Raw genomic sequence first — 24,838 nt, forward strand, 5'->3', positions numbered from 1 at the left:
GGGTTCAAGTGCTTCTCTTGCCTCAGCGTCCCAAGTAGCTGGAATTACAGGCGTGTGCCACCATGCCCAGCCAATATATTTCATCTTCTTATCTTTTGACTCATCAACTTTTTTGTTGTTGCTTGTGCTCTGAGATACGCTTGTTTTCTTTTGGTCCATGCCTGTTCTGTACTCATGAGGGGTCTCAGGGATATTGTCAATGAGGTGATCTGTTCCCATATTTAAATAAACCAGCATTCAGAACAGCACATTAACTCTCTCTGCTTGTCCCAAAATAAGGGACTTTAAGGAGCAAACTGTTTAGGTCAGACTTGGATAAATGGAAACGTTACACAGGACAGAGTCAGGATGTCACTGAAGATAAATTTAGTGCAGCAAATGCAGTAGCAGTTTCTGACAGGGCTTCAGAGAGCTCACGTTTCTTGAATAGATCTGTGTAGCTCATGACTTTAACTTCAGAATGAGAAATGTAAATTTGGATTCTGTGGCTGGGCATGTTACCTCTTGATGTTCCTATACTCCTCTAAACTGTACTTGATGGCCTCATTCATGTCCAAGTCCTCTTTTAGGCTCTAGGAATACAGAAATGAGTCTCAGAAAACCCCTGCTTTCAAGGAGCTCACACTCTAGTAGAGTAGGGGACTAGCACAGGCAGGTGTTAGGTGCTGTAATAGCAGCAGCCTAGTCTTCTAAGTCCTGGAGTGCCCCAAGGCTCACTTGTCTCTCCAAAGTGAGCTCGTTCCCTTAAATTCCCCCTATACATTGACTGCTTTATATCACCAGCCTTGACCTTCAGACTAATTTATTCAACAGCTCCTCAATTTGATGTCTAAATTTAGGGTGGGCCATATAACCCAGTTATCTTAGACCAATCCTGATTCATGCCTTCATGCCTGTTGTCTTGGCTTAATGATTAATAGCCACCCTGTTTCATTTTTTTAAAAAAAGCCTGATTTGGATAAGAAGTTATAGGCATCTCAGACAAACTTAGTATACTCAAAATCAAACTTCTGATTTTCTGCCCAGACGTGTACCTCCTGCAGCCTTCCTGTCTCAGTAAATGGCAACTTCATCCTACACTCCACATCCCATCCATATTGGTTATCTTCAGAATAAATCCAACCACTTCTCACCATGTCCACTACAACTGGTCTCCCTGCTTCCATCCTTGCTCCCCTGCCATCAGTTCTCCTCAGTAGACGGAGGGATTCTCTTAAATACCTATTGCTCAAAACCTCCAGTGGTTTCCTCTATCAGTCAGTAAGAACCAGAGTCATCACAGTGGCCCGATTAGCCCTATGTGAGCAGGACCCCAGCCACCTCCTGACCCCTTCTGTTATCCCGTCCCTTCCGTTACTTTGTTCCAGCTGCAGGGGTCTCCTTGTTCCTTGTTTGTGCTACTGACATTACTTTTGCTGTTGCTGTTCTCTCTGCCTGGAAACTCTTCCTCACTCCAGTAGATCTCTGTTCAAGTGTCAGAAAGAACTCCTCTGACCTACCCTATCTAAAATAATATCCCACCCCACTGTTACTCTTTGTTTCCACTTATTTTTCTCCACCATTTATCTTCATAGCATTTATCACCACCTTAAATGTTAGGTGTGTATTTATGTATTATCAGTCTCCCCTACTAGAATGTCAGTTCCACAGGGCAAGGACTTGCTCTATCACCCCATGCAGTACCTGTCTTGAAGTAGATGTTCAGTCACTGTTTGAATGAATGACCAATAAAAAGTTGTTGAAGAAAAAGGTGAATGAATGGATGAATGAATGAATGGCAACACATAGGAAGAGTGGGCATTTTTACCCGAGTGGAATCAGGAAGAGTTTAGGCTTTATATAGGAGAATAAACAGCTTTCCCTTGTTTAGTACATAGTGGGAAGTCTTTCTAGCTCTAGGATATAAAGATGGAGAACCCAGAAAGTTGGGAAGCCAGTGTTCTGTTAAATGGTCTGCTGTTTAACTTTTTTTCTAGATAATCACATTTTTGCCTGGGGCAATGGTGGTAATGGCCGCCTGGCAATGACCCCCACAGAGAGACCACATGGCTCTGATATCTGTACCTCATGGCCTCGGCCTATTTTTGGATCTCTGCATCATGTCCCGGACCTGTCTTGCCGTGGCTGGCATACCATTCTCATTGTTGGTAAGAGTTTCATATGTCTGGGGTTGGGATGGCTTTGACAGAGGATAGACCCACGTCTGAGTATTGTTGGTCACATTGTTGGAAACAGAAATGTCCTGAAGAAGCCATTTCTGTAAGTCTTGTAATGGTCAAGGATGCCATGCCTAGTGGTGAGAACAGAACCATCTGCCATCTCTTGATTATTTTTTAATATAACTTTGGGCTCTGCCTCCCCCCTTAGAATTGATTTTTTTGGTTGTTTTTTTTTGTCGTTTTTTTGAGATGGAGTTTCACTCTTTTCGCCCAGGCTGGAGTGCCATGGTGTGATCTCGGCTCACTGCAACCTCCGCCTCCTGGGTTCAAGCAAATTCTCTTGCCTCAGCCTCCCAAGTAGCTTGGACTATAGGTGCCTACCACCACGCCCAACTAATTTTTGTATTTTTAGTAGAGACGGGGTTCCACCACGTTGATCAGGCTGGTCTAGAACTCCTGACCTCAGGTGATCCACCTGCCTCAGCCTCCCAAAGTGCTGGGATTACAGGTGTGAGCCACCGTGCCTGGCCCTAGAATTTGTTACTTCTAATCATCCACCAATTAATTTGTTGTCTGTGCTCATGCTTTCATGAGAAACATTCAGCACATCCTTTAAAAGAAACTTTAAATTATAAGCACTTTCTGCATAAAGATTAATTTGTTATGAACTACTTTATAAATGCCTGTGTAAGGGTTTATAAGTCTACTTTTAGATCAGTGGTTTGAAACCTTAGCAGCACATTAGAATCCTTGAGAAGCTTTTTTTTTTTTTTTTGAGACGGAGTCTCACTGTGTCACCCAGGCTGGAGCGCAGTGGTGCGATCTCGGCTCACTGCAACCTCCCAGGTTCAAGCGATTCTCCTGCCTCAGTCTCTCGAGTAGCTGGGACTACAGGAGTGTACCACCACACCTGGCTAATTTTTGGATTTTTTAGTAGAGATGGAGTTTTACCATATTAGCCAGGCTGGTCTTGAACTCCTGACCTCATGATCTGCCCGCCTCGGCCTCCCAAAGTGCTGAGATTACAGGCATGAGCCACTGAACCCGGCCAAGAAGCTTTTAAGAATACCATTGTCCAGACCCTATCCCTGACCAATTAAATCAGAATCTCTGGGGTGGAACCTACGGACCTATGCAATGTTACTTCCTTTTTTTAAATTTTGAGACAGAGTCTCACTCTTTTACCCAGAGTAGAGTGCAGTGGCACAAACACAGCTCACTGTAGTTTCCCTCTCCCAGGCTCAATTGATCCTCTCACCTGAGCCTCCCAAGTAGCTGGGACTACAGGCCAGTGCCACCACACCTGGCTAGGTTTGTATTTTTTTTAGAGATTGGGTTTTGCCATGTTGCCTAGGCTGGTCTCAAACACATGGTTACTTTCTAAAACTTCCCAGGTGATTCCAGTGACCAGCCAAGGCAGACAGTTGCTAATGTAGATAGTGAATATAGTTAGAATAGCAAGTGGTGCTTAGCTTATGATACTAATTTCTAAAACTGTAAGTTATAGTTCTAAGTTATCTGGAGTCAGGGAGAACAATTATCTCCCTATCCTAGTCTTCTCTCGTTTTTCTTGCCTATATCTGTATACAGTGCTTACCTACCAAATATTTTTTCTCAGAGAAAGTATTGAATTCTAAGACCATCCGTTCCAATAGCAGTGGCTTATCCATTGGAACTGGTAAGTACCAATGTTTCAGGTACCAGTGGTTTTCTGAAGTGTGGGTCTTTTGGTTAGATTCCATGTAGACTCCAAAACCCAAAGGAAAATGGGAAATGTCTTTGGGAAGTGAGGAATACAGTGGTTAAGAGAGATGATCATATTTTGGTTGGTTTCGCAGTAAGTTATAACTTTTACATTGTGGTCAGAGAGACAGTACATCATCTTTGCCTCCAACGCATATGGAAGTAATTAAGTAGCTTGCCCAGTACTGTAATATGACTTATGTATTATTCCTTTCCTTACTATTCTAGGGGGTAATGAGTCCTTTACTTCCACGGTATTCCCAGGGGTATTCCAGTCTAAAGAAATAGTTCACCAAAACAGGCACTCAGAATAAAACTCGGCTAAACTTTCAGTGTGGTTAGGAGAATCATCCCAAAGATCTCTGATAGATTTCCTTTGACTGCTGTCTTCATGGTTCTCTATTACTGGGGACCATGCCAGGAAATTGAATCTATTTTCCTTTTTGGTTTTCTACCTGCTAGAGTCCCTGTAGTCTTTGGTGTCTCAGAACCAGGATTCTGATTTGTTTTATTTATTTATTTTTTTTGAGGCACAGTCTTGCTCTGTCGTCCAGGCTGGAGTGCAATGGTGCAATCTCGGTTCACTGCATCCTCTGCCTTCCAGGTTCAAGTGGTTCACCTTCCTCAGCCTCCCAAGTAGCTGGGATTACAGGCATGCACCACCACACTCAGCTATTTTTTGTATTTTTAGTAGGTTTGGCCAGGCTGGTCTCAACTCCTGGCCTCAAGTGATCTGCCCACCTCAGCCTCCCAAAGTGCTGGGATTACAGGCATGAGCCACCATGCCCGGCCCAGATTCTGATATTGTTTGGAATCAAAACCCATAAACACCCAGAATAAAAGCAGATTAAAGCTGGGCACAGTGGCACAGCCGTTAGTCCCAGGTACTCAGGAAGCTGAGTCAGGAGGATTACTTGAGGCCAGGAGTTCAAGGTTGCAGTGCACTATCATCATGCCTATGAATAGCCACTGCAATCCGGCCTGGGCAACATAGCAAGACCCTATCTCGAATGAATGAATAAATACATAAACAATCAGTCAATCAAACAGATTAAACCTCCGAAAAGAAACAGCTGAAAACATGATCTAGACTTGTTGAACTTCAGTTTACACATATACACCGACTTACTACGCCATATTATGTATAGTTAAGTAGCCCATTGCTTGGCATCTCTGTTTATGTATATTAATATCTGTCAAAACTGACTAAAGATCTTTCGCTAAGCACAGCAGTTCTACTACAACTTTGTTTTGCTAGGACAGTATTTAAAGGAAAAACATAAAATTGAAAGCAAATGTCCCTTGGTGGGAAGATGTAAACTCGAGGAAGAGCAGGGATTTTTGTCTTTTTTATTTATCAATTTTATCTACTTCCCTAGAACAGTGCCTGGCAAGTGGTAAATGCTCAGTAACTATTTGTTGATTAAATGCATTGTGACTATCCATTGGAGTGAAAGTGAACATCTCCAAATATTTCCATAAATATTTCCGTAAAAAGCAAGTTGCAGCAGACTACATGCCTTTTTATAAAGTTTAGAAACACGTAAAATAGGCTGGGCGTGGTGGCTCACGCCTGTAATACCAGCACTTTGGGAGGCCAAGGCAGGCAGATCACAAGGTCAGGAGATTGAGACTATCCTGGCCAACATGATGAAACCCTGTCTCTACTAAAATACAAAAAAAAATTAGCCAGGCGTGGTGGTGCACACCTGTAGTCCCAGCTACTCTGGAGGCCGAGGCAGGGGAATCGCTTGAACCTGGGAGGCAGGGGTTGCAGTGAGCCACGATTGCGCCACTGTACGCTAGCCTGGCAAAAGATCGAGACTGTATCTCAAAAAAAATAAAAGTAAAATAAATAGTAATGTATTATTTAAGGATGCATAAAGGCGATAAAGTTTTTAAGAAGAAATGATAAATATAAAATTAAACAGAATGGTTTCATCTGGGTAGGAGGCCAGAGAAGGAAGGAATTCACAAGGCAAATACAGTGATATAGGTAATGCTCTAGTTCAGCAGTGTCCAGTAGATCTTTTTGCAACGATGGAAATGTTCCATATCTGTGCTGTTCAGTATAGTAGCTACCAGCCTTCTGTGGCTATTGAGCACTCCAGAGAGTGGCTCGTGTGACTGAGGAACTGAATTTTTAATTCTCTTTAAGTTTAAGCAGGCACATATGGCTAGTAACTCATATTGGACAGTGCAGTTCTAGTTCTAGTGGCAAATAGACCTATGTTTATTGTTAGGCATGCAAATTTACACATATGTTAAAATAGTCTTAGGTATATCTAAAATGCAGCATAATCTTAAAAAGCTATTTAAAACAAAAAAGTAAGCTTCAGAACTCACTTTGGTAACTATAGTTCTGCTTCCGTAGGATCTCAGCATGACCCAGTTAGTCCCCAGGTCAGCACAGCAGGTGATAATTAACCCTTCTTTACATTTAGCCTCAGAAAATACCAGGCATGAGAACAAGGATCTCTGAGAAGTAAGAGAAAAAAAGAAAATACCAGGCAATTTTTTTAAATTTTGACAAATTAATCTTCTTAATTATATTTTTCTTTGGCCCATATTAAAATTCAGTTTCATTTCCTGACCACACATCAGCTAGTCTTCATTAAGGTTGCTTGGAATATGCTGTATGAAATGAAAGAATCAGCCATTATATTATAAAAATTCATACAGATAGTCATCAGAGAACGTAATGTTCACATTAAATTTTGAAGAATTGGCCGGGCGCGGTGGCTGATGCCTGTAATCCCAGCACTTTGGGAGGCCGAGGCGGGTGGATCACTTGAGGTCAGGAGTTCAAGGCCAGCCTGGCCAACATGGCAAAACACTGTCTTTACTGAATATACGAAAATTAGCCAGGCATGGTGGCGGGCACCTGTAATCCCAGCTACTCAGGAGGCTGAGGCACGAGAATCACGTGAACCCAGGAGGTGGAGGTTGCAGTGAGCCAAGATCGCGCCATTGCACTCCAGCCTGGATGACAGAGTGAAACTTTGCCTCAAAAAAAAAAAATTGCCGGGTGCAGTGGCTCATACCTGTAATCCCAGCACTTTGGGAGGCCAATGCAGGTGGATCACCTGAGGTCAGGAGTTCGAGACCAGCCTGGCCAACATAGTGAAACCCCGCCTCTACTAAAAATACAAAACTTAGCTGGGCATGGTGGTGTGTGCCTGTAATCTCAGCTACTCAGGAGGCTGAGACAGGAGAATTGCTTGAACCTGGGAGGCAGAGGTTGCAGTGAGCCAAGATCAGGCCACTGCACTCCAGCCTGAGCAATGGAAGCTAGACTCGGTCTCAAATTAAAAAAAAAAGTTGAAGAATTCAACATTCAGATTTTCCCCGGACAGGGAGTTAATGGTAAGTTTATCTGGCAACTTTAAGAGGAGTTTGGCTCAAATATTAAAAACCTTTTTATATAAGATAAGTGTCTGTGGAGGATGCTGGAATCTGAATATATCTCTTAAAGAAGCAGAGTAAGCATGGGTGCTAGATTTGGTGGGCTGTGGTTGGGGGGTTTGTTTGGTAATGCCTTTAGAATATCGATAACCTGCTATGGATATAAGATAAAGTTGGTAAATGGAAGTGAATTATCATTATGAGCATCCTGATATACAAATACAACTATACAAAATTACAAAACATAGTTTGTATGAAAACCAAAAATTTAGTCCCTAACATTTGAGTTGCAGTGTTGCCATTGCACTTCTTGCAGCTTATAGGCACCTTTCCAGGGTAAGTGGGGTTTTCAGATGGTAAATCTGTCTTGCTGCATAGCAAAGCTGTCTATTTCTGTGCTGTGTATCTCTCAGTGTTTCAGAGCTCTAGCCCGGGAGGAGGCGGCGGGGGCGGCGGTGGTGAAGAAGAGGACAGTCAGCAGGAATCTGAAACTCCTGACCCAAGTGGAGGCTTCCGAGGAACAATGGAAGCAGACCGAGGAATGGAAGGTTTAATCAGTCCCACAGAGGCCATGGGGAACAGTAATGGGGCCAGCAGCTCCTGTCCTGGCTGGCTTCGAAAGGTAATTCCTTTGGAAGAAGTAACTTGGATAAAATATCTGGCCCTTTGCAGGAACCAGAAAGCTGTCAGGGTCTCTTAGTTTTCCAAGTACCTAGTAAACTGCTGTGCATCCTGAATCCAGCCTTCTGATTTCTACCTGGAAAGAAATTGCCTAATCACTAATCCTTTTTTCTTTCCAAAAAGATACAAAATGTTCTCATACGCTTGTTACTTAAGTGAATGTATTATAAGTTACTATAACCTACCTTGATGGCAGTTTTTGTAGTACATGTATATAAAGATTAAGCTTACAGATTTTATATTGTCATTTACAGAAATGGAATATTGGAGCAATTGGAATGCCTTACAATAGGAAAATGGTTGATGAAAGTTGAGATACAGAAAGCAAAAATGTTGGATTGGGCACAGTGGCTCATGCCTACAATTCCAGCACTTTGGGAGGCTGAGGCAGGAGGATCACTTGAGCCTAGGAGCTCAAGACCAGCTTGGGCAACACAGCAAGACCTTGTCTGTATAAAAAATTTTAAAAATTAGCCAGGTGTAGTAGTGTGCACTTATAGTCCCAGCTACTCAGGAGGCTGAGGCAGGATGATCACTTGAACCTGGGAAGTTGAGGCTGAAGTGAGCCGAGCTGTGCCATGATTGCACCACTGCAATCCAGCCTGGGCGACAAAGCGAAACCCTGTTCAAAAAAAAAAAAAAAAAAGAAAGTAAGAATGTTGAAGTATATTTATTTTCATGGAAAGTTAGTCACAACATAATGGCTATGCAGAAGAGGATGATATATCTGTATGATCTCATTCTTTTAGGAAATATATAATACACAAAAGAATGTCAACAAGACTATGTATTAACAGTTTTTAAAGTGGTTGTCAGGCCGGGCGCGGTGGCTCACGCTTGTAATCCCAGCACTTTGGGAGGCCGAGGCGGGCGGATCACGAGGTCAGGAGATCGAGACCACGGTGAAACCCCGTCTCTACTAAAAATACAAAAAGTTAGCCGGTCGTGGTGGCGGGCGCCTGTAGTCCCAGCTACTCGGAGAGGCTGAGGCAGGAGAATGGCGTAAACCCGGGAGGCGGAGCTTGCAGTGAGCTGAGATCGCGCCACTGCACTCTAGCCTGGGCAACAGAGCCAGACTCCGTCTCAAAAAAAATAAAATAAAAATAAAGTGGTTGTCTGTAAGTGATGGAATTGCTGGTGAATTTTATTAGTTTCCTTTGCCCATTTGTATTTTCTCATTTCCTACAGTAAATATTTATGGTTTGTGAAATTTTAAATTTTTTACCAAAAAAAAAAAAAAAAGACTGGCCATGATGGCTCCCACCTGTAATTCCAGCACTTTGGGAGGCCAAGGCAGGAGGATTGCTTGAGCCCAGGAGTTTGAGACCAGCCTAGACAACATAGGGAGACCCCATCTCTATAAAAATTTAAAAAAAAATAAGGCCAGGGCCAGGCACGGTGGCTCACGCCTGTAATCCCAGCACTTTGGGAGGCCGAGGCGGGCAGATCACAAGTTCGAGATCAAGACCATCCTGGCCAACATGGTGAAACCCCATCTCTACTAAAAATACAAAAATTAGCCGGGCGAGGTGACTCACGCCTGTAATCCCAGCACTTTGGGAGGCCGAGGCGGGTGGATCACAAGGTCAAGAGATCAAGACCATCCTGGCCAACATGGTGAAACCCCATCTCTATTAAAAATACAAAAATTAGCCGGGCGTTGTGGCGCACGCCTGTAATCCCAGCTGCTCAGGAGGCTGAGACAGGAGAATCGCTTGAACCCAGGAGGTGGAGATTGCAGTGAGCCAAGATTGTGCCACTGCACTCTGGCCTGGTGACACAGTGAGACTCCGTCTCAAAAAAAAAAAGAAAAAAAAATTAGCTGGGCCTGGTGGCACGCACCTGTAATCCCAGCTACCTGGGAGGCTGAGCCAGGAGAATCACTTGAGCCCAGGAGGTGAAGGTTGCAGTGAGCCGAGATCGCACCACTGCAGTCCAGCCTGAGCAACAGAGACTCTATCTCAAAAAATAAACAGATAAATAAATAAGGCTGGGTGAGGTGGCTCAAGCCTGTAATCCCAGCACTTTGGGAGGCCAAGGCAGGCAGATCACTTGAGGTCAGGAGTTTGAGATCAGCCTGGCCAACATGGTGAAACTCTGTCTCTACTAAAAATACAAAAAATTAGCCAGTTGTGGTGGTACACACTTGTAATCCCAGCTACTTGGAAGGCTGAGGTAGGAGGACCACTTGAACCTGGGAGGTGAAGGTTGCAGTGAGCCGAGATTGTGCCACTGCACTCCAGCCTGGTGACAGAGTGAGATTCTGTCTCAAAAAAAAAATAATAATTAGCCAGGCATGGTGGCATATGCCTGTGGTCCTAGCTACTCAGGAGGCTGATGCGGAAGGATTATTTGAGTCCCAAAGGTCAAGACTACAGTGAGTCATGGTTGTGCCACTGCACTTCAGCCTGGGTAACAGAGCAAGACCCTGTTTCAAAAGAAAATCTGTAGATTTAAAGCTCCCTGTCTAATAAGACTAAACTTGCTAGTGATCTGAGGAGCGTGAACAGAGGAAGCAGCCTGCTGTTCTGTCTGTACCTTTAGCCTTAGCTTTCAGCAGTGTGGCAGCCAGCCTCACTGACACTTCCTTGGAGGTTCCCAGCTCACTGAATAGCCTGTGTAGAATAAGCATGTTGGAGTGACACACCAGACACTCCAGCCTGTGTTCTTTGAGTTTGCCTTTGCATCACTGTTCCTCTGATGAAGGGGTGGCAGTTTGTTCACAGGTAGGCTGTGATATGTTGTTAACCAACTGTCTTGCCCACTAGAGGGTGCTGATGTCTTGAGAGAGGGAAAACTATAGCAAAAAGGAGAAGGGAATTTAGGAGGAAGCAAATACTGCAAACAGACTAATGAGATTCTTTCTCATATATATAGGAGCTGGAAAATGCAGAATTTATCCCCATGCCTGACAGCCCATCTCCTCTCAGTGCAGCGTTTTCAGAATCTGAGAAAGATACCCTGCCCTATGAAGAGCTGCAAGGACTCAAAGTGGCCTCTGAAGCTCCTTTGGAACACAAACCCCAAGTAGAAGCCTCGGTAACTGAGCTTTTTGCCTTTGAATCACAACTAGGTAAACAGTCACTGCAAGCTCTGCCTGGTTCTTCTGGCCTCGCTCTAGCTTTTGGGTTTCAGCTGCCCTGCATCAACTCATTATACTGTCTATTCAGCAGTACTTAAAGCCTCAACCCAAGACTAAACTGAGTTACCTCAGAAACGTATTTACCCTTCCACATTTCTGACAGGCTAACACCTTTCTAAAAGGATTGTCTTTTCCCTCTGCCTCAGAAATACCAAAATTCAAATTCAGTTTTTCATGACGCTAGCAGGGTGGGTTAGAGGCTCTAAATATAAGAAAGAAGTAATACTGGTACTCCAGTGAGGAAGCAACACATGTACACCTAACCTTGGTAAAAATGACATTGTGGTAAATACCTCAATAAAACTATAAGCCAAGGTCATGAAACCTTTTCTATAAAAGGCTACATAATTATTTTAGACTTTTCCTATTAAAGGCCACATAGTAATTATTTTAGACCATTTTAAACAGAAATGTGTACAGCCTCTTTTGCAACTACTCGACTCTGACATTGTAGCACAAAAAGCAGCTTCGAGTAATACATAATGAATGGGCATCCTTGTGTTCCAATAAAATTGTATTTACAAAAACAGGCAGTGGGCCAGAATTGGCCCATGGGCTATTTGCTGAACCCTCCTATAAACAAAGTACAGTAGAAAAGAGAAAAATCCAGACTAGGATCATCAGAAAGCTTCCCAGAAGAGGTAATAATACCTTTGAAACTTCAAGGTGAATGTTTTAATTTCTCTGTCAGTTCACCTTCTTAAATTGTGTTGGTGGTCCTGTTTACTGACCACCTCTCAAATCTTTTCTAAAGTGTGAGTCACTGCATATCATGAATATTGACCCTTTGGGTCTGTGATCTGAAAGACTTGTTCCAAACCAAATCCTGCTTTTCCCTGCTTCAGCATTTTAAACGAGAAGATACCAAGGTGCTTTAAAATTTTTCACAAACTCCTCCAAAATAGATGATTGGTCTCCCACCTTGGCCTAATGGGGACTGAGGCAGAGAGTTCACTTTCCATATTATGTCAGTGCCCATCGCTGTTATAATTCTAGCATTTCTGTTTCTCATATATTCATGTGTATATATGATTTATCTTGTTAATTTAAAAGTAAAATCTGATTGCACTTAGAGGAAGTTTGGATTGAGGAGCTATGACACCTGGGCAGAACCTCCTGCAATCTCCTTCTTGTCTCTCTAGTCACCTTGGCTGAATCCTGCAGTAACCTGTGCTGGAAAGGGAACACCACTGACTCCTCCTGCATGTGCGTGCAGCTCTCTGCAGGTGGAGGTTGAGAGATTGCAGGGTCTGGTGTTAAAGTGTCTGGCTGAACAACAGAAGCTACAGCAAGAAAACCTCCAGATTTTTACCCAACTGCAGAAGTTGAACAAGAAATTAGAAGGAGGGCAGCAGGTGAGAGCATTAAAAGAATAATCCAATTTCTAAGCCTGTTTTGAAGAATCACAGAAACAAGACACAAAGTACTGAAATAGACCTGTTCCTTTGCAAGTCTTTACTTTTTTTTTTTTGAGACGGAGTCTTGCTCTGTTGCCAGGCCAGAGTGCAGTGGCGCAATCTTGGCTCACTGCAACCTCCACCTCCCGGATTCAAGCAATTCTCCTGCCTCAGCCTCCCGAGTAGCTGGGACTACAGGTGTGTGCCACCATGCCCGGCTAATTTTTGTATTTTTAGTAGAGACGGGGTTTCACCATGTTGGCCAGGATGGTCTCGATCACTTGACCTCATGATCCCAAAGTGCTGGGATTATAGGCATGAGCCACCGCGCCTGGCCGATCCTTAGTTTTTAGTGATACCATTTTTGCAATTATAATCCCAGAAGCCTTGGGCCTTGTTCAGGCACCTAGATTGAATCATTTTCATCACTTGCATAGCTTTTTCTTAGTGTATGTTTCTTCTGTTATGATACTTAATTACATACCTCTGAAAATACAGACATTCTCCTGAACAACCACAATACTATAACCACACCTAAAAAAATTAATACTATTGTCAATTCTCATCTAGTATCCAGCTGATACCCCAATTTTCCCAGTTTTCACCACAAAAATGTCCTTTATAACCATTTTTTATCAGACTAGAATCCAGTCAAGAATCCCACATTATATTTATGTCTTTTATTTCTTTTCATCTAAAACAGTTCCCTCCACCACCATCACCTTTTTTAAATTATTTTATTTTTATTTTTATTTTCTGAGACAGTCTCACTCTGTTGCCCAGGCTGGAGTGCAGTGGCGTGATCTCGGCTTACTGCAGCCTCCACCTCCTGGGTTCAAGCGATTCTTCTGCCTCAGCCTCCCGAGTAGCTGGGACTATAGACGCTCACCACCACACCCAGCTAATTTTTGTATTTTTAGTAGAGACGGGATTTCACCCTATTGGCCAGGCTGATGTCAAACTCCCGACCTCGTGATCTACCTGCCTCGGCCTCCCAGAGTGCTAGGATTACAGGTGTGAGCCACTGCACCAGGCCTTATTTATGTATTTATTTTGAGACAGGGTCTTGCGTTGTCACCAAGGCTGGAGTGCAGTGGCACAAACATGGATCACTGCAGCCTTGACTTCCCAGGCTCAAGTGATTCACCTCAGCCACCTGAGTAGCTGGAACTCCAGGCATGTTCCACCATGCTCTGCTTCACCTTTTTACAAAATACTTCTATGATATTGACTTGTTGAAGAAACCAGGGCAGTTGTTCAACAGAATGTCCCACATTCTAGATTTGTCTTGTTTTCTCAGGGTGTTGTCTAACTTGTTTTTCTGTCACCCTGTCTTTTCTGAAAACTGGAAGTTTAACCTAAGGCTTGATTAGATTCACATTAAACACTTTTAGTGAAAATACTTCAAAGGTGATGCTGCTTGCATTATTTTTTGAGAGCCATGCTATTATTTTATACAGAGGGAAGTAGAAGCAGAGAAATAGGGTTAGGCCCTTGGCTTTGCCATTTGCCAGCTGTAGGTGTTTGGGCTACTTTGTTTTCTCTGAGCCCTGGTTTCTCACCTGAAAGAAAATAATAGACACCTTGTATTGTACTTTGGAGGATTAAATGAACTAATGTTTATGAAATTACTTTAGAAAATAATATACAGGCTGAGCACGGTGGCTCACACCTGTAATCCCAGCACTTTGGGAGATTGCTTAAGCCCAGGAGTTCGGGACCAGCCTGGGCAACGTGGTGAAACCCCATCTCTGCCAAAAATAAAAACTAACTGGGCATGATGGCACACGCCTATAGTCCCAGTTATTCAGGAGGCTGAGGTGGGAGGATCACCTGAATCTGGGGAGGTCAAGGCTACAGTGATCTGTGATCACACCACTGCACTTCGGCATAAGCAACAGAGCAAGACCCTGTCTCAAAAAAAAAAAAAAAACACACACACACAAGGTAAGATTGGCAGCTATAGCAGGGAGAAGACTGTTTTCCCAGGACTTTTTCCATTTTAAAACTGAGAGTTCTGCATCCCAGGAAACCCCGCAGTCCTGGACAAACCTGGATAGTTGGTCACCCTACCTGCAGTAAATATAAAGGTATGGACTGTATCTAAAATAGTGCCATGAGTGTCTCACAAGATCGTGGCTACAAATCCTTAGAGGTTGGCATTGAAAATAATAGTACTGAACTACTGCTGTGACTAGGTGGCACTGTTGCTAATGTGGAATGTGTTTTATCTGGACAGGTGGGGATGCATTCCAAAGGAACTCAGACAGCAAAGGAAGAGATGGAAATGGATCCAAAGCCTGACTTAGATTCAGATTCCTGGTGCCTCCTGGGAACAGACTCCTGTCGACCCAGCCTCTAGTCTCCTGAGCCTATAGAGCCCCCAGGAAACTGGGACCCAAAGAACTTCACAGCACACTTACCAAATGCAGAGAGCAGCTTTCCTGGCTTTGTTCACTTGCAGAAAAGGAGCGCAAGGCAGAGGCTCTGAAGCACTTTCCTTGTACATTTGGAGAGTGGCATTGCCTTTTAGATAGGATCTAGGAGTGATTTTATTGTTTTGGAGAATGGAAGGGCCCCCATGGCCCTGGCTTTGTCATCAGTGACTGCCATAGCAACAGCAGCTCTGTACCTCATCTGTTGATCCCACCTTTGAAGAGGAGACACAGTGCTCACCTTCATTGCGCTGGTAGCAGCTTATATCCCATGTATCATTTTCACCATTGATTGGAAGCTGCCTTGGGAATTCAGTACCAGGCATTACCCCTCTGGGTGGGAGAGGGAAAAGTGTAAAGTTGGAGTGGGCTGGAGTCAGGTGTGGCCCGCCCAGTGTCCTCTGCAGAGTGGTGAAGTAATCTGAGCCCTCTCAGGAGCCCTGAGTCCAGGAAAATATGTCTGATGGAGTCAATCTAGGGCTTGTTTCGAGAAAGTTCAGTTACTCTGTGCAGCTAAATGCTTTAGGAGGAAAGGTAGGCTTAGGTTGCTTTTCCTCTGAGGGTTGATTGAAATTTCTTCAGTGAGGAGTAGAGAAAGGGCAGGACCCTCCTCATCACACAGCTGGTGTTTCAGGCTGTGACCAATGCAGGGTGGGATTTCCTAACTGGATGAGGGGATGAGGTGTCTCTGAGGGATGAGGTGTCTCAGAGAATTGAGTCCATGGGGCGGTCAGAATAGCCTTAAGAGAAAATCATGAAGGAGAAGAGGTCCTCCTCTAGCTGCCTCTAGTTGGTATCTTAGAGAGGGCTTAGAGGGCTCTCAGTCTTCTGCCCGTGAAAAGACTTCTTGAGCCTCTGCCTTCATGGCTCTTAGGGTTCTGATCTTGATATCAGCAGCCCCAACCACTTTCTTTCTGTATGTCTAGTCAGTATTTTTCCCCTTTTGGTGTTTTATGAAGCCATACGATAACGAATGAATCTGTATCATTTTTCCTACCTGAGTGGCCCAAAGCCAGCACCAAACCCTGGGAGTCCCTGAAGCCTAACAGAACAGGTAGAACTTGCAAAAGGTATTTGGCTGAGAGGTCACTTCTAATCCTGTACTCATTGTGTCTTTGTAGATAGAAACAAGCTAGCTTTACCAAAGAGAAATAGTATCATAGAATAACAAAACTCCATATAGAAAGTTCTAGGCAAGTATTTGATGGTTTCCTTAAGGATGTGAGCTTTGTGTTTCCACTTAGCCTTGTGAAATGTTCCTGTGGTATTTTGTGTCACACATCCTACCTTTGATAAGTCTCACATCCCACCTTCCTACAAACAGCTAAATTAATTTTGTTTCATTTTCCCCAGATCAAAATGTTTGATAATCTGTTCAACATTGTGGAGGGTCCTGTGCAATGGAAATTTTGCTATTTCTCCAAAACTGGTGGCATAAAGGCTGATGCTCGGGGAGAACCCCGTTGCTGCGGACAGGCAACTCTGTTCAATGGGATCTTCTTTGGTTTAATGTTCCCATTGTTTTCTCAGTTCTGGGAAGCCTAGTACATTAGTACTAATGTAATCACTGAAACCTTTTCTTGAAATAAGGGAAGCAGCCAAACTTTGATTAAAGTTGCAAGTTCTGGGGACTTGCGGGGGTTGCCATAAACTGTAACAGTGGGTTTTGGTTCAGCATGTAAATGCAACTTTGATTTTCTTAAGGACCGATTGGCCTGTCATGTCCCTGTATCCTCATGCTCATCATCTCAGCAGGCCTGAGAGGCCGAGTCAATTTGGGTGTTCATCATGAGGATTGCTTCTGCCGTGGAGCTGATGGACATGAGCATGTTGCTGAGAAGGTGGGGTGAAAGTGAGTGCCAGGGGTGGGTGAGTGCCCTGGTCTTGTTCATAGGGGAGCCTTTCCCTAGCAGTGGAACGCTGTGGTCATTTTCTCTAGCATATTCCCTTGGGAAGTCTAGATTTGCTATTAATCTGGCTGAGAATCTAAGTTCTGTGCCTTAGAGACAGTTTGCACTTTCCCATATTGTGCCTGGGACAGCCATATGATTTTTTTTTCCCACCAAACAAGTATGCAAACAGAAACCAGTTCAAAGGGGGATGGAGTAAAAGATGAGGCAGTAGAAATGCCTTTGAATGGTTTTCTGTAGCTAATTCTCTTTAAATTTTGTCCTGCTTTTTTTCTTTATGCAGTGCTAGGTGTTTTAAGTTTTCTAGTAGTATTGCTTTTGAGTTACAGTATAACCTGAGTTACTCCTCTGCTCTAACATTGTTGCAGAAGAACTAGTTTATTGTTAGCCAGGTTGCTTGAAAGGTTGAGAGTGGAGTGGTTTGGCATTTGTTTTAAATAAACATTTAAGCTCCTAATCAGTACTGTGCCTCAGTAAGCCTATGCATGGACCTTAGTCTCTGGGGATAAAACATCCAGATTCTAGGCCTCCATGAATCCTTGATTCTGTGAGTCTTTATATAAATAATGTTCTTGGAACAGAAACAATGCAAGGGACATTTGCACAGAAATATTCTTTGCTTCTCTCCAGTTTCTTATTCTTGCCAGCAGGATCATTTCTGCTGCTACAGCTTTTTTCCCAAAAACGTCTAAAAGTGCCGAAAGTGCAGAGGGAGGGAAAAAATGAGCCACTAAAAGAAGGATGATCCTTTCTTGTACCTACCTCCTCAGTCTCAGTGGGGGCCTTTCCAAGTGATAATGCCAGTTTATGGTTTGTAAAACTTTTCCCTCAAAGAGACTGAACTGAATTTGGTCTCCCTGGCATAGCACAGCCAAGTTACAACTTCTCTTGGCTGAGCATTTCACTGAAGTTTAAAGCAAAAGTACACTAAAAATTTGCATTTCACTTGCCATATGTTCACAAACATTCATAATAGAACAATTCAGGGACAAGAATGCATTTTAAATAAATTTGTTCAGATGAAATCCCTAAACCTCCAAAAAAGTATCCATGGTGGTCAGGGCAGAGTGGGCTGTAATCAGGACTATAAAACGTGTTCCTAACTGCTGCAAAGCCAAAAATCATTTATTGTTTCAGTGATCAACTGTGGAAATAAACATGCTGATCATTAAACCTCACAGAATCATGAACATTAGGGAGAAAAACTCCACTATGTCACATCTCTGTTACCTCCTATGTAGCTGTGGAGAGTGATAAATTGATAATGAAAGCAAACGTTGGCCAGAAGGTGCTGTGCTGCATTACATACATTGCTGTTAAGAAATACTGTCTCGGGCCGGATGCAGTGGCTCACGCCTGTAATCCCAGCACTTTGGGAGGCCGAGGCGGGCAGATCACGAGGTCAGGAGATCGAGACCATCCTGGCTAACACGGTGAAATCCCGTCTCTACTAAAAATACAAAAAAATTAGCTGGGCGTTGTGGTGGGTGCCTGTAGTCCCAGCTACTCGGGAGGCTGAGGCAGGAGAATGGCGTGAACCCAGGAGGCGGAGTTTGCAGTGAGCTGAGATTGCGCCACCGCACTCCAGCCTGGGCAACAGAGTGAGACTCCATCTCAAAAAACAAAAAAATACTGTCTTGGTAGGCCAGGCACGGTGGCTCACGCCTGTCATCCCAGCACTTTGGGAGGCTGAGGCGGGCAGGTCGGGAGTTCGAGACCATCCTGGCTAACACAGTGAAACCCCGTCTCTACTAAAAATACAAAACATTAGCCAGGCGTGGTGGTGGGCGCCTGTAGTCCCAGCTACTCAGGAGGCCGAGGCAGGAGAATGGCATGAACCCGGGAGGCGGAGCTTGCAGTGGGCCAAGATCATGCCACTGCACTCCAGCCTGGGTGACAGAGCAAGACTCCGTCTCAAAAAAAAAAAAAAGAAATACTGTCTCGGCGCATCTGCATACATTTTTAATGAAAAGAGTTTCCATGTGAGTTTCCCCATGAAATTTCTCCTGTGGTGTAACCTTATGAACTTTAGAATTTATAATGTTTACTTGCACTAAACATTTCTTGGATAAAGTTATGTAAAATACAGACATTAAGAAGCAGCATGCATTTATTTACTGTCATCCTCTGAGCTATCCAGGAAGAAATTCAGATTTTTTTAAAAAAAAGGTTCTTACCTCTTCCCAGAGACCAGATCAAGATAAATTTAAAAGATGAAAGATATTTCTTTTTTTTTTTCTTTTTTTTTTTTTTTGAGATGGAGTCTCACTAGGTCACCAGGCTGCAGTGCAGTGGCGCGATCTCAGCTCACTGCAACCTCTGCCTCCTGGGTTCAAGCAATTCTCCTGCCTCAGCCTCCTGAGTAGTTGGGACTACAGGCGTGTGCCACCACGCCCAGCTAATTTTTGTATTTTTAGTAGAGACGGGGTTTCACCATGTTGGCCAGGATGGTCTCGATCTCTTGACTTTGTGATCCGCCCACCTCGGCCTCCCAAAGTGCTGGGATTACAGGCATGAGCCACCATGCTCAGCCTTGAAAGATATTTCTAATATAACCAAGGCCTAAACATGTAGAGATTAAAGGGAACACTAAGGTATTGACTATTGTTTTATTTCTTTAGCAAAATGAGAGCAAATAACGCTTCCTTTATAGAAAGCACTCCCCACGTATAACAACAATTTGTTCTCTCTGGAGGGCCCTGATCTATGACCTTACTAACATCCAGGGATCCCGAATCCAGGTGCCTGTGGTACCCAGGCAGATAAGGTAAAGAAGTGAAGCAAGCCAGGTGAGAGTGCAGTGGTCTGGTGCTACCATTCCCATCTGTAGGAGCATCTGATTCTAAACCCCACCCAATTTGTGCCATGCGGGTTGCTGGCCCAGTGTTTCTAGAACTTCCAGTTTTTCAAGAGATGTTCCATATCCCAGTTTTTAAATGTCAGATCATAATTATGAATGCTAGGCCAGCCAAATAAAACATGTGTGGAGCAGAGCAATCCACATGTTGCCATTTTGTGACCTTGGCCACAGCTTATTCTTGCCATCTATTGCAATGTACTAGTTTATATTCCCACTTAAAGTGTACACTTCATTGAACTTGCCTAGGGAATGTACCTATTAGGTTAAATATCCATTATGTCTGTGTGAGGTTTCCTTAAGGGGCTAACCATAAAGCTTTATTATGTGATACCTCCTTTCCTTTGGAACAATTAAAAAGAGTGCAAAGAAATATGTGCTCCTATTTAAATATATAGGATTTTTTCCCAGCCTGTGTCCTGCAGCTTCACTGCTAAAGCCTTAACTCACATTTCAAATTGGTCTGATCTGTTAGCCCAATTTTTTTTTCCTTTTCTTTTTTTTGAGATGGAGTCTCACTAGGACACCAGGCTGGAGTGCAGTGGAAATGGAGCAAGAGTGAGTGGCCATTTGTTACTTAGTAAAATAGGGTTTTGTTGTCTGTCTAGCCCTGTTGACTAGCTCAAATTGAGCAGTTTTTCTCCAGTATTTTAAACTAACAATTTGAGTAATACAAAACAGTAATCCTAGGATTTCTATCTGTTGTGCTAATTTCACTCCTATCTGAACTGATAATACTCTGGCAGACATTAACTTATCAGTTTTCTCATTTCACTAGTGTAGGACTCACTCATCTTCTTGTTTAATTTTAAATCTCCAGACCTCATTAATTGAGAGTCTAACTTGTTCTAGGCAATATTCTACACAGAGAAAATTAAAAAGATTTGATCCCTTTCCCTTCAAAGTTTACTCTCTGAATTAGAAGTTGACTATGCTATAATTGCCAAGGGCATGTGACACTGTGCAATGTCCCAGCTTTGTTTTGTTTTGAGATGGGGTCTTGCTTTGTTGTCGAGGCTGCTCTTGAACTCCTGGCCTCAAGCAATCCTCCCACTTCAGCCTCCCAAAGTGCTGGGATTATAGGAATGAGCCACCATGCCCAGCCTGTCTCAGCTTACTTTGATGGTAGATTTTGCTGCCTCTAAACAGTCATTTAGCCAAACCGATTTGAAAGTAGAGTGCTACTCACAGCTAAAATGGAGGTTTCTTTCTTAACATGTGAAACCCATTAGAAAAGAACAAGTAGAGAGAAGTATAATGTGTTTCCCCCCCAACACCCATCCCTACCCTGTAAAGTACATAAAGATCTTTCCTTTATTACACAGTACACCATAGGGAAGGTTTAGGAGACATTGGTGCCTTAACCTTACATACTTGTATTGGTTTTTGGCCAGGATCATGCACCAGGGAGACCAAGGATAGATTTCCATTAATAATACCTTACAGCAAAATTGTATTATCTTTTGTAAGAGTTACCATCTGGGTGATCATGCCCCTCTGACACCAACACATCCTAATAACTCCAGCTTCTACAAAAGCAAGAGTTAACAGGAACTCTGAACATACATGCAGTGACAAGAAGGCACAACCAGATGCAGGCACTTAACTAGCACAAACCACAAGTCAGGCATGCAAGAAGAGAGCTTTAATGGAGCCTGCTCACGACTCTTCAGTGTCTTCACCCATCAATTCTGAGGACAATAACATAAAGCATACCAGCCCAAGGTTGTAATTTAGTGGGAAGCTGGGGCTTCCTTCTGCCTCCTGCTGCTTAGCAGTGGCTCTCTCCTCACAGATTTTAGCTCTGCAGGCAGATCTGGGAGCTGTTTGATTTCTTTCTGCTTTGCATCAAATTCTACTCCCATTTACTGCTGAAGAGAAGCAGCTTTCTGAACTATCCCAAAGTTTCCATTGTTGTCTGCTCAACTATAATGCTTCCTTGGAGGTGGAAGACAGTTCTTGATGGTCTTACACTTGGGAATGTGTTGCTCAGCCACCTTGGGAGCAAAGTGGTGGCTACAGTGAGGACACTGAATGTAGTCTGGGTTTTCTGCAGGCAGGATGGAAGGCAAGTGTGAACGGTTTCCACCTTTGGCCGTTACCTGCTGGACCTCTCGAGCCTGGCGGAGCGTATGGATAAAAGATTCATGCTTCTGTCTCCAGTTGCTCTTCTGAGGAGGTTCAGCCTGTAATGTAAAAAGGAGACTGATGATTCAAGTTGGCACCTATCTCCTTCCTGAGTGTCTTTTAGAATAACAGTAAGAAAATGAAAAGGGTACTAATCTGCAAGGTCAAAGAGAACAGGAAAGGAGCAACAGTGGTAACTGACTTGCCAGTGTTGAGGCAAATCAAGGGCCTGCAAAGGAGGTACTGCTGAGAAGCAAGCCACTTTCCCAACAGAACCCAGAGAGGTTCAGTGCTTGTAAGTACCAGATAGTGGAAAGTAAGGAGGTACAAGACTGAAAACAAGTAGGACCCCACGGCTCCTCCCACCTTATGCCTCCAAGTGTTCAACACCCAAGCACACTCACAGAAGAGCAAGGATTTATTCTCTGGAGAAATTGAACCAGACAGATTTCTGACTCAGGAAATCTAGACAGGTGAAACTGGGTTAATCTTGGGGCTGAAAATGGGGATTAAGTACAAGTGTACATCCCAAATTATGGAACTGTCAGCCTCCTTCCCCCACTCAGCCCCCAGAGTACCAAGCATATTGGCATCCTCATAGGAAAAAGAGGGGTTCTCTGGATACACACAGCAGTCCAGAGAAAAGCCTTCAGATACTGACCTTGGGAAATGCTAATTAAAAGACTCACTATTTGGTAACCTTAATATGAAGATCCTTAGTCAGTAAGCCCCACTTAAGCTTAAATATGAAAGGACAGCCAGGAATCATCAGATATTTGCTAAAAGCTCTAACAAGAAAAAGAGCCAAAAAGTCCACAAACAAAAACCTAGGAAGCAGCAACAAGGCAGGTGGCAGAAGAAAACTTTTTTTTAACATGAGACCATAACAACAAAATGAGTATTAGAAGAGATTGTGTCCATAAAACAAGAAGAGTATACTGTGAAAAAAGACAACCAGAGAACCAGAAAGAACTATTATAAATTAAAACTTTGATAGCTAAAAATAAAAATTAAATAGAGGCCGGGCATGATGGCTCACGCCTGTAATCCCAGCACTTTGGGGGGCCAACGTGGGCAGATCACAAGGTCAGGAAATCAAGACCATCCTGGCTAACATGGTGAAATCCCATCTCTACTCAAAATACACAAAATTAGTTGGGCGTGGTGGCACACGCCTGTAGTCCCAGCTATTCAGGAGGCTGAGGCAGGAGAATTGCTTGAACCCGGGAGGCAGAGCTTGCAGTGAGCCAAGATTGTGCCACTGCACTCCAGCCTGGGCGACAGAGCAAGACCCTGTCTCAAAAAAAAAAAAAAAGTTAAATAGAAATGTTGTAAACTAATGTCAAGAAAATTTCTCAGTGGGAAAAAAGATCAAGATGGAAAGTAAAAAGAAAAGATTAGAAAATTAGAAAGTTAATCCTGGAAGTCCAACATGTGACCAGTAAGAGTTCCAGAAGGAACAGAGAAAGCACGAGGAGAAAATTATTGTTTTGTTTTGTTTTTGTTGTTGTTGTTTTTTGAGATGGAGTCCTGCTGTGTCACCCAGGCTGGAGTGCAGTGGTGCAATCTTAGCTCACTGCAACCTCTGCCTCCTGTATTCAAGCAATTCTCCTATCTTGGCCTCCCGAGTAGCTGAGACTATGGGTGTGCACCACCACGCCCGGCTAATTTTTGTATTTTTAGTAGAGATGGGGTTTCACCATATTGGTCAGGCTGGTCTCGAACACCTGAGATCAGGTGACCCACCTGCCTCAGCCTCCCAAAGTGCTAGGATTATAGGCGTGAGCCACAGCACCTGGCGAGGAGAAAATTATTAAGGAAATAAAACAATTAGCATTCCTAGAATTAAAGGTCACACGTTTTGAGATTGAAATGGCTTACCAAGTATCTAGCACAATTATTGTAAAGTTTCAGAATTTCAAAATAAATAGAGAATCCCGTCGCCTTTAAAAAAAAAAAAGGGTTCTTGTAATGGAACAGGAATCAAAATGGCATTAGATTCCTCAACAATACACTGGATGCTAAAAGCTAGTGGGAAATACCTTAAAAGTTCTAACAGATAATCATTTTCCTCCTAGAATTCTGTACCTAGCCAAATCATCAAATGGGAGCCTGTTATACAGAGAGTGTCATTCATTCCAAGACAATATACCTGCTGTTCACCTTTCTTAGCTTCAGCAAAGGAAGTAATGCAAGAAAAAGGAAGACACGGCCGGGCGCGGTGGCTCACGCTTGTAATCTCAGCACTTTGGAAGGCCGAGGCGGGCAGATCACGAGGTCAGGAGATTGAGACCACGGTGAAACCCCGTCTCTACTAAAAAATACAAAAAAAAAAAAAATTAGCCGGGCGTGGTGGCGGGCGCCTGTAGTCCCAGCTACTCCGAGAGGCTGAGGCAGGAGAATGGCGTGAACCTGGGAGGCGGAGCTTGCAGTGAGCCGAGATCGCGCCACTGCACTCCAGCCTGGGCGACAGAGCGAGACTCCGTCTCAAAAAAAAAAAAAAAAAAAAAAAGACACAGGATGCTGGAAACGGGACCCAACAAAGAAGAGAAGCAAAGAGAAGTCCCAAGACAATGAGTTTGCACCAGGCCTAGAGAATAACCAGTCCAGGTTGGAGCAGAAGGGATCAGAGTGGCTGAAGGGAGGTTTTCATAATTAAAAAATCAAACTGATAGATTATGAGAAGTGTTTGAGCATTACAAAAACATTAACAGATGTCTGATACCAGATGGATCATTGCGGGGGAAAAAAAGACAGGTATGTAGAAAATGAAGGAAATGAAAACATACGTCCATTATTAACTTTAGGTACATGTGGGCAGAGACAGAATTTGTTCACTCAATGAACAAAATTCACATGATCATTACAATGTGAAAGCTAACTTCTTTTAACCAAAAATTGTGATTCAACTACAGTGGAAGGATAAAAGAAGGAGAACAGGAGAGAGGGAATATGAAAGAGAACTTCACTCCCAGCTTCCAT

General features: G+C 43.4%; 2 protein-coding genes and 1 long non-coding RNA gene across 6 annotated transcripts in view; 1 reads left to right on the plus strand and 2 right to left on the minus strand.

The window, feature by feature from the left end:
• NEK9 (NIMA related kinase 9) overlaps positions 1–17,329 on the plus strand; it is a 46,195-nt gene extending 28,866 nt beyond the window's left edge. For 2 of the 4 annotated variants that reach the window (XM_055288757.2, XM_055288756.2), the window contains exons 17-22: positions 1,977–2,147; positions 3,778–3,837; positions 7,721–7,929; positions 10,866–11,027; positions 12,273–12,485; positions 14,767–17,329. In XM_055288757.2, coding sequence (XP_055144732.1) covers positions 1,977–2,147; positions 3,778–3,837; positions 7,721–7,929; positions 10,866–11,027; positions 12,273–12,485; positions 14,767–14,889 — 938 coding nt within the window. In that variant the 3' untranslated portion in view covers positions 14,890–17,329. The remainder of the gene's footprint in view (positions 1–1,976; positions 2,148–3,777; positions 3,838–7,720; positions 7,930–10,865; positions 11,028–12,272; positions 12,486–14,766) is intronic. The other 2 variants (XM_063644185.1, XM_063644186.1) reach the window with 1 other exon arrangement.
• Positions 1–24,838, minus strand: part of LOC134737308 (uncharacterized) — a 73,804-nt gene that overhangs the window by 33,136 nt on the left and 15,830 nt on the right. The gene's annotated exons all lie outside the window — the stretch shown is intronic.
• Positions 1–24,838, minus strand: part of ZC2HC1C (zinc finger C2HC-type containing 1C) — a 63,224-nt gene that overhangs the window by 33,136 nt on the left and 5,250 nt on the right. Inside the window, 1 exon segment of the mRNA XM_063644255.1 lies at positions 21,832–21,915. Coding sequence (XP_063500325.1) covers positions 21,832–21,915 — 84 coding nt within the window.

This window comes from Symphalangus syndactylus, chromosome 8, assembly GCF_028878055.3.
Source record: "Symphalangus syndactylus isolate Jambi chromosome 8, NHGRI_mSymSyn1-v2.1_pri, whole genome shotgun sequence".
Taxonomy (NCBI): domain Eukaryota; kingdom Metazoa; phylum Chordata; class Mammalia; order Primates; family Hylobatidae; genus Symphalangus; species Symphalangus syndactylus.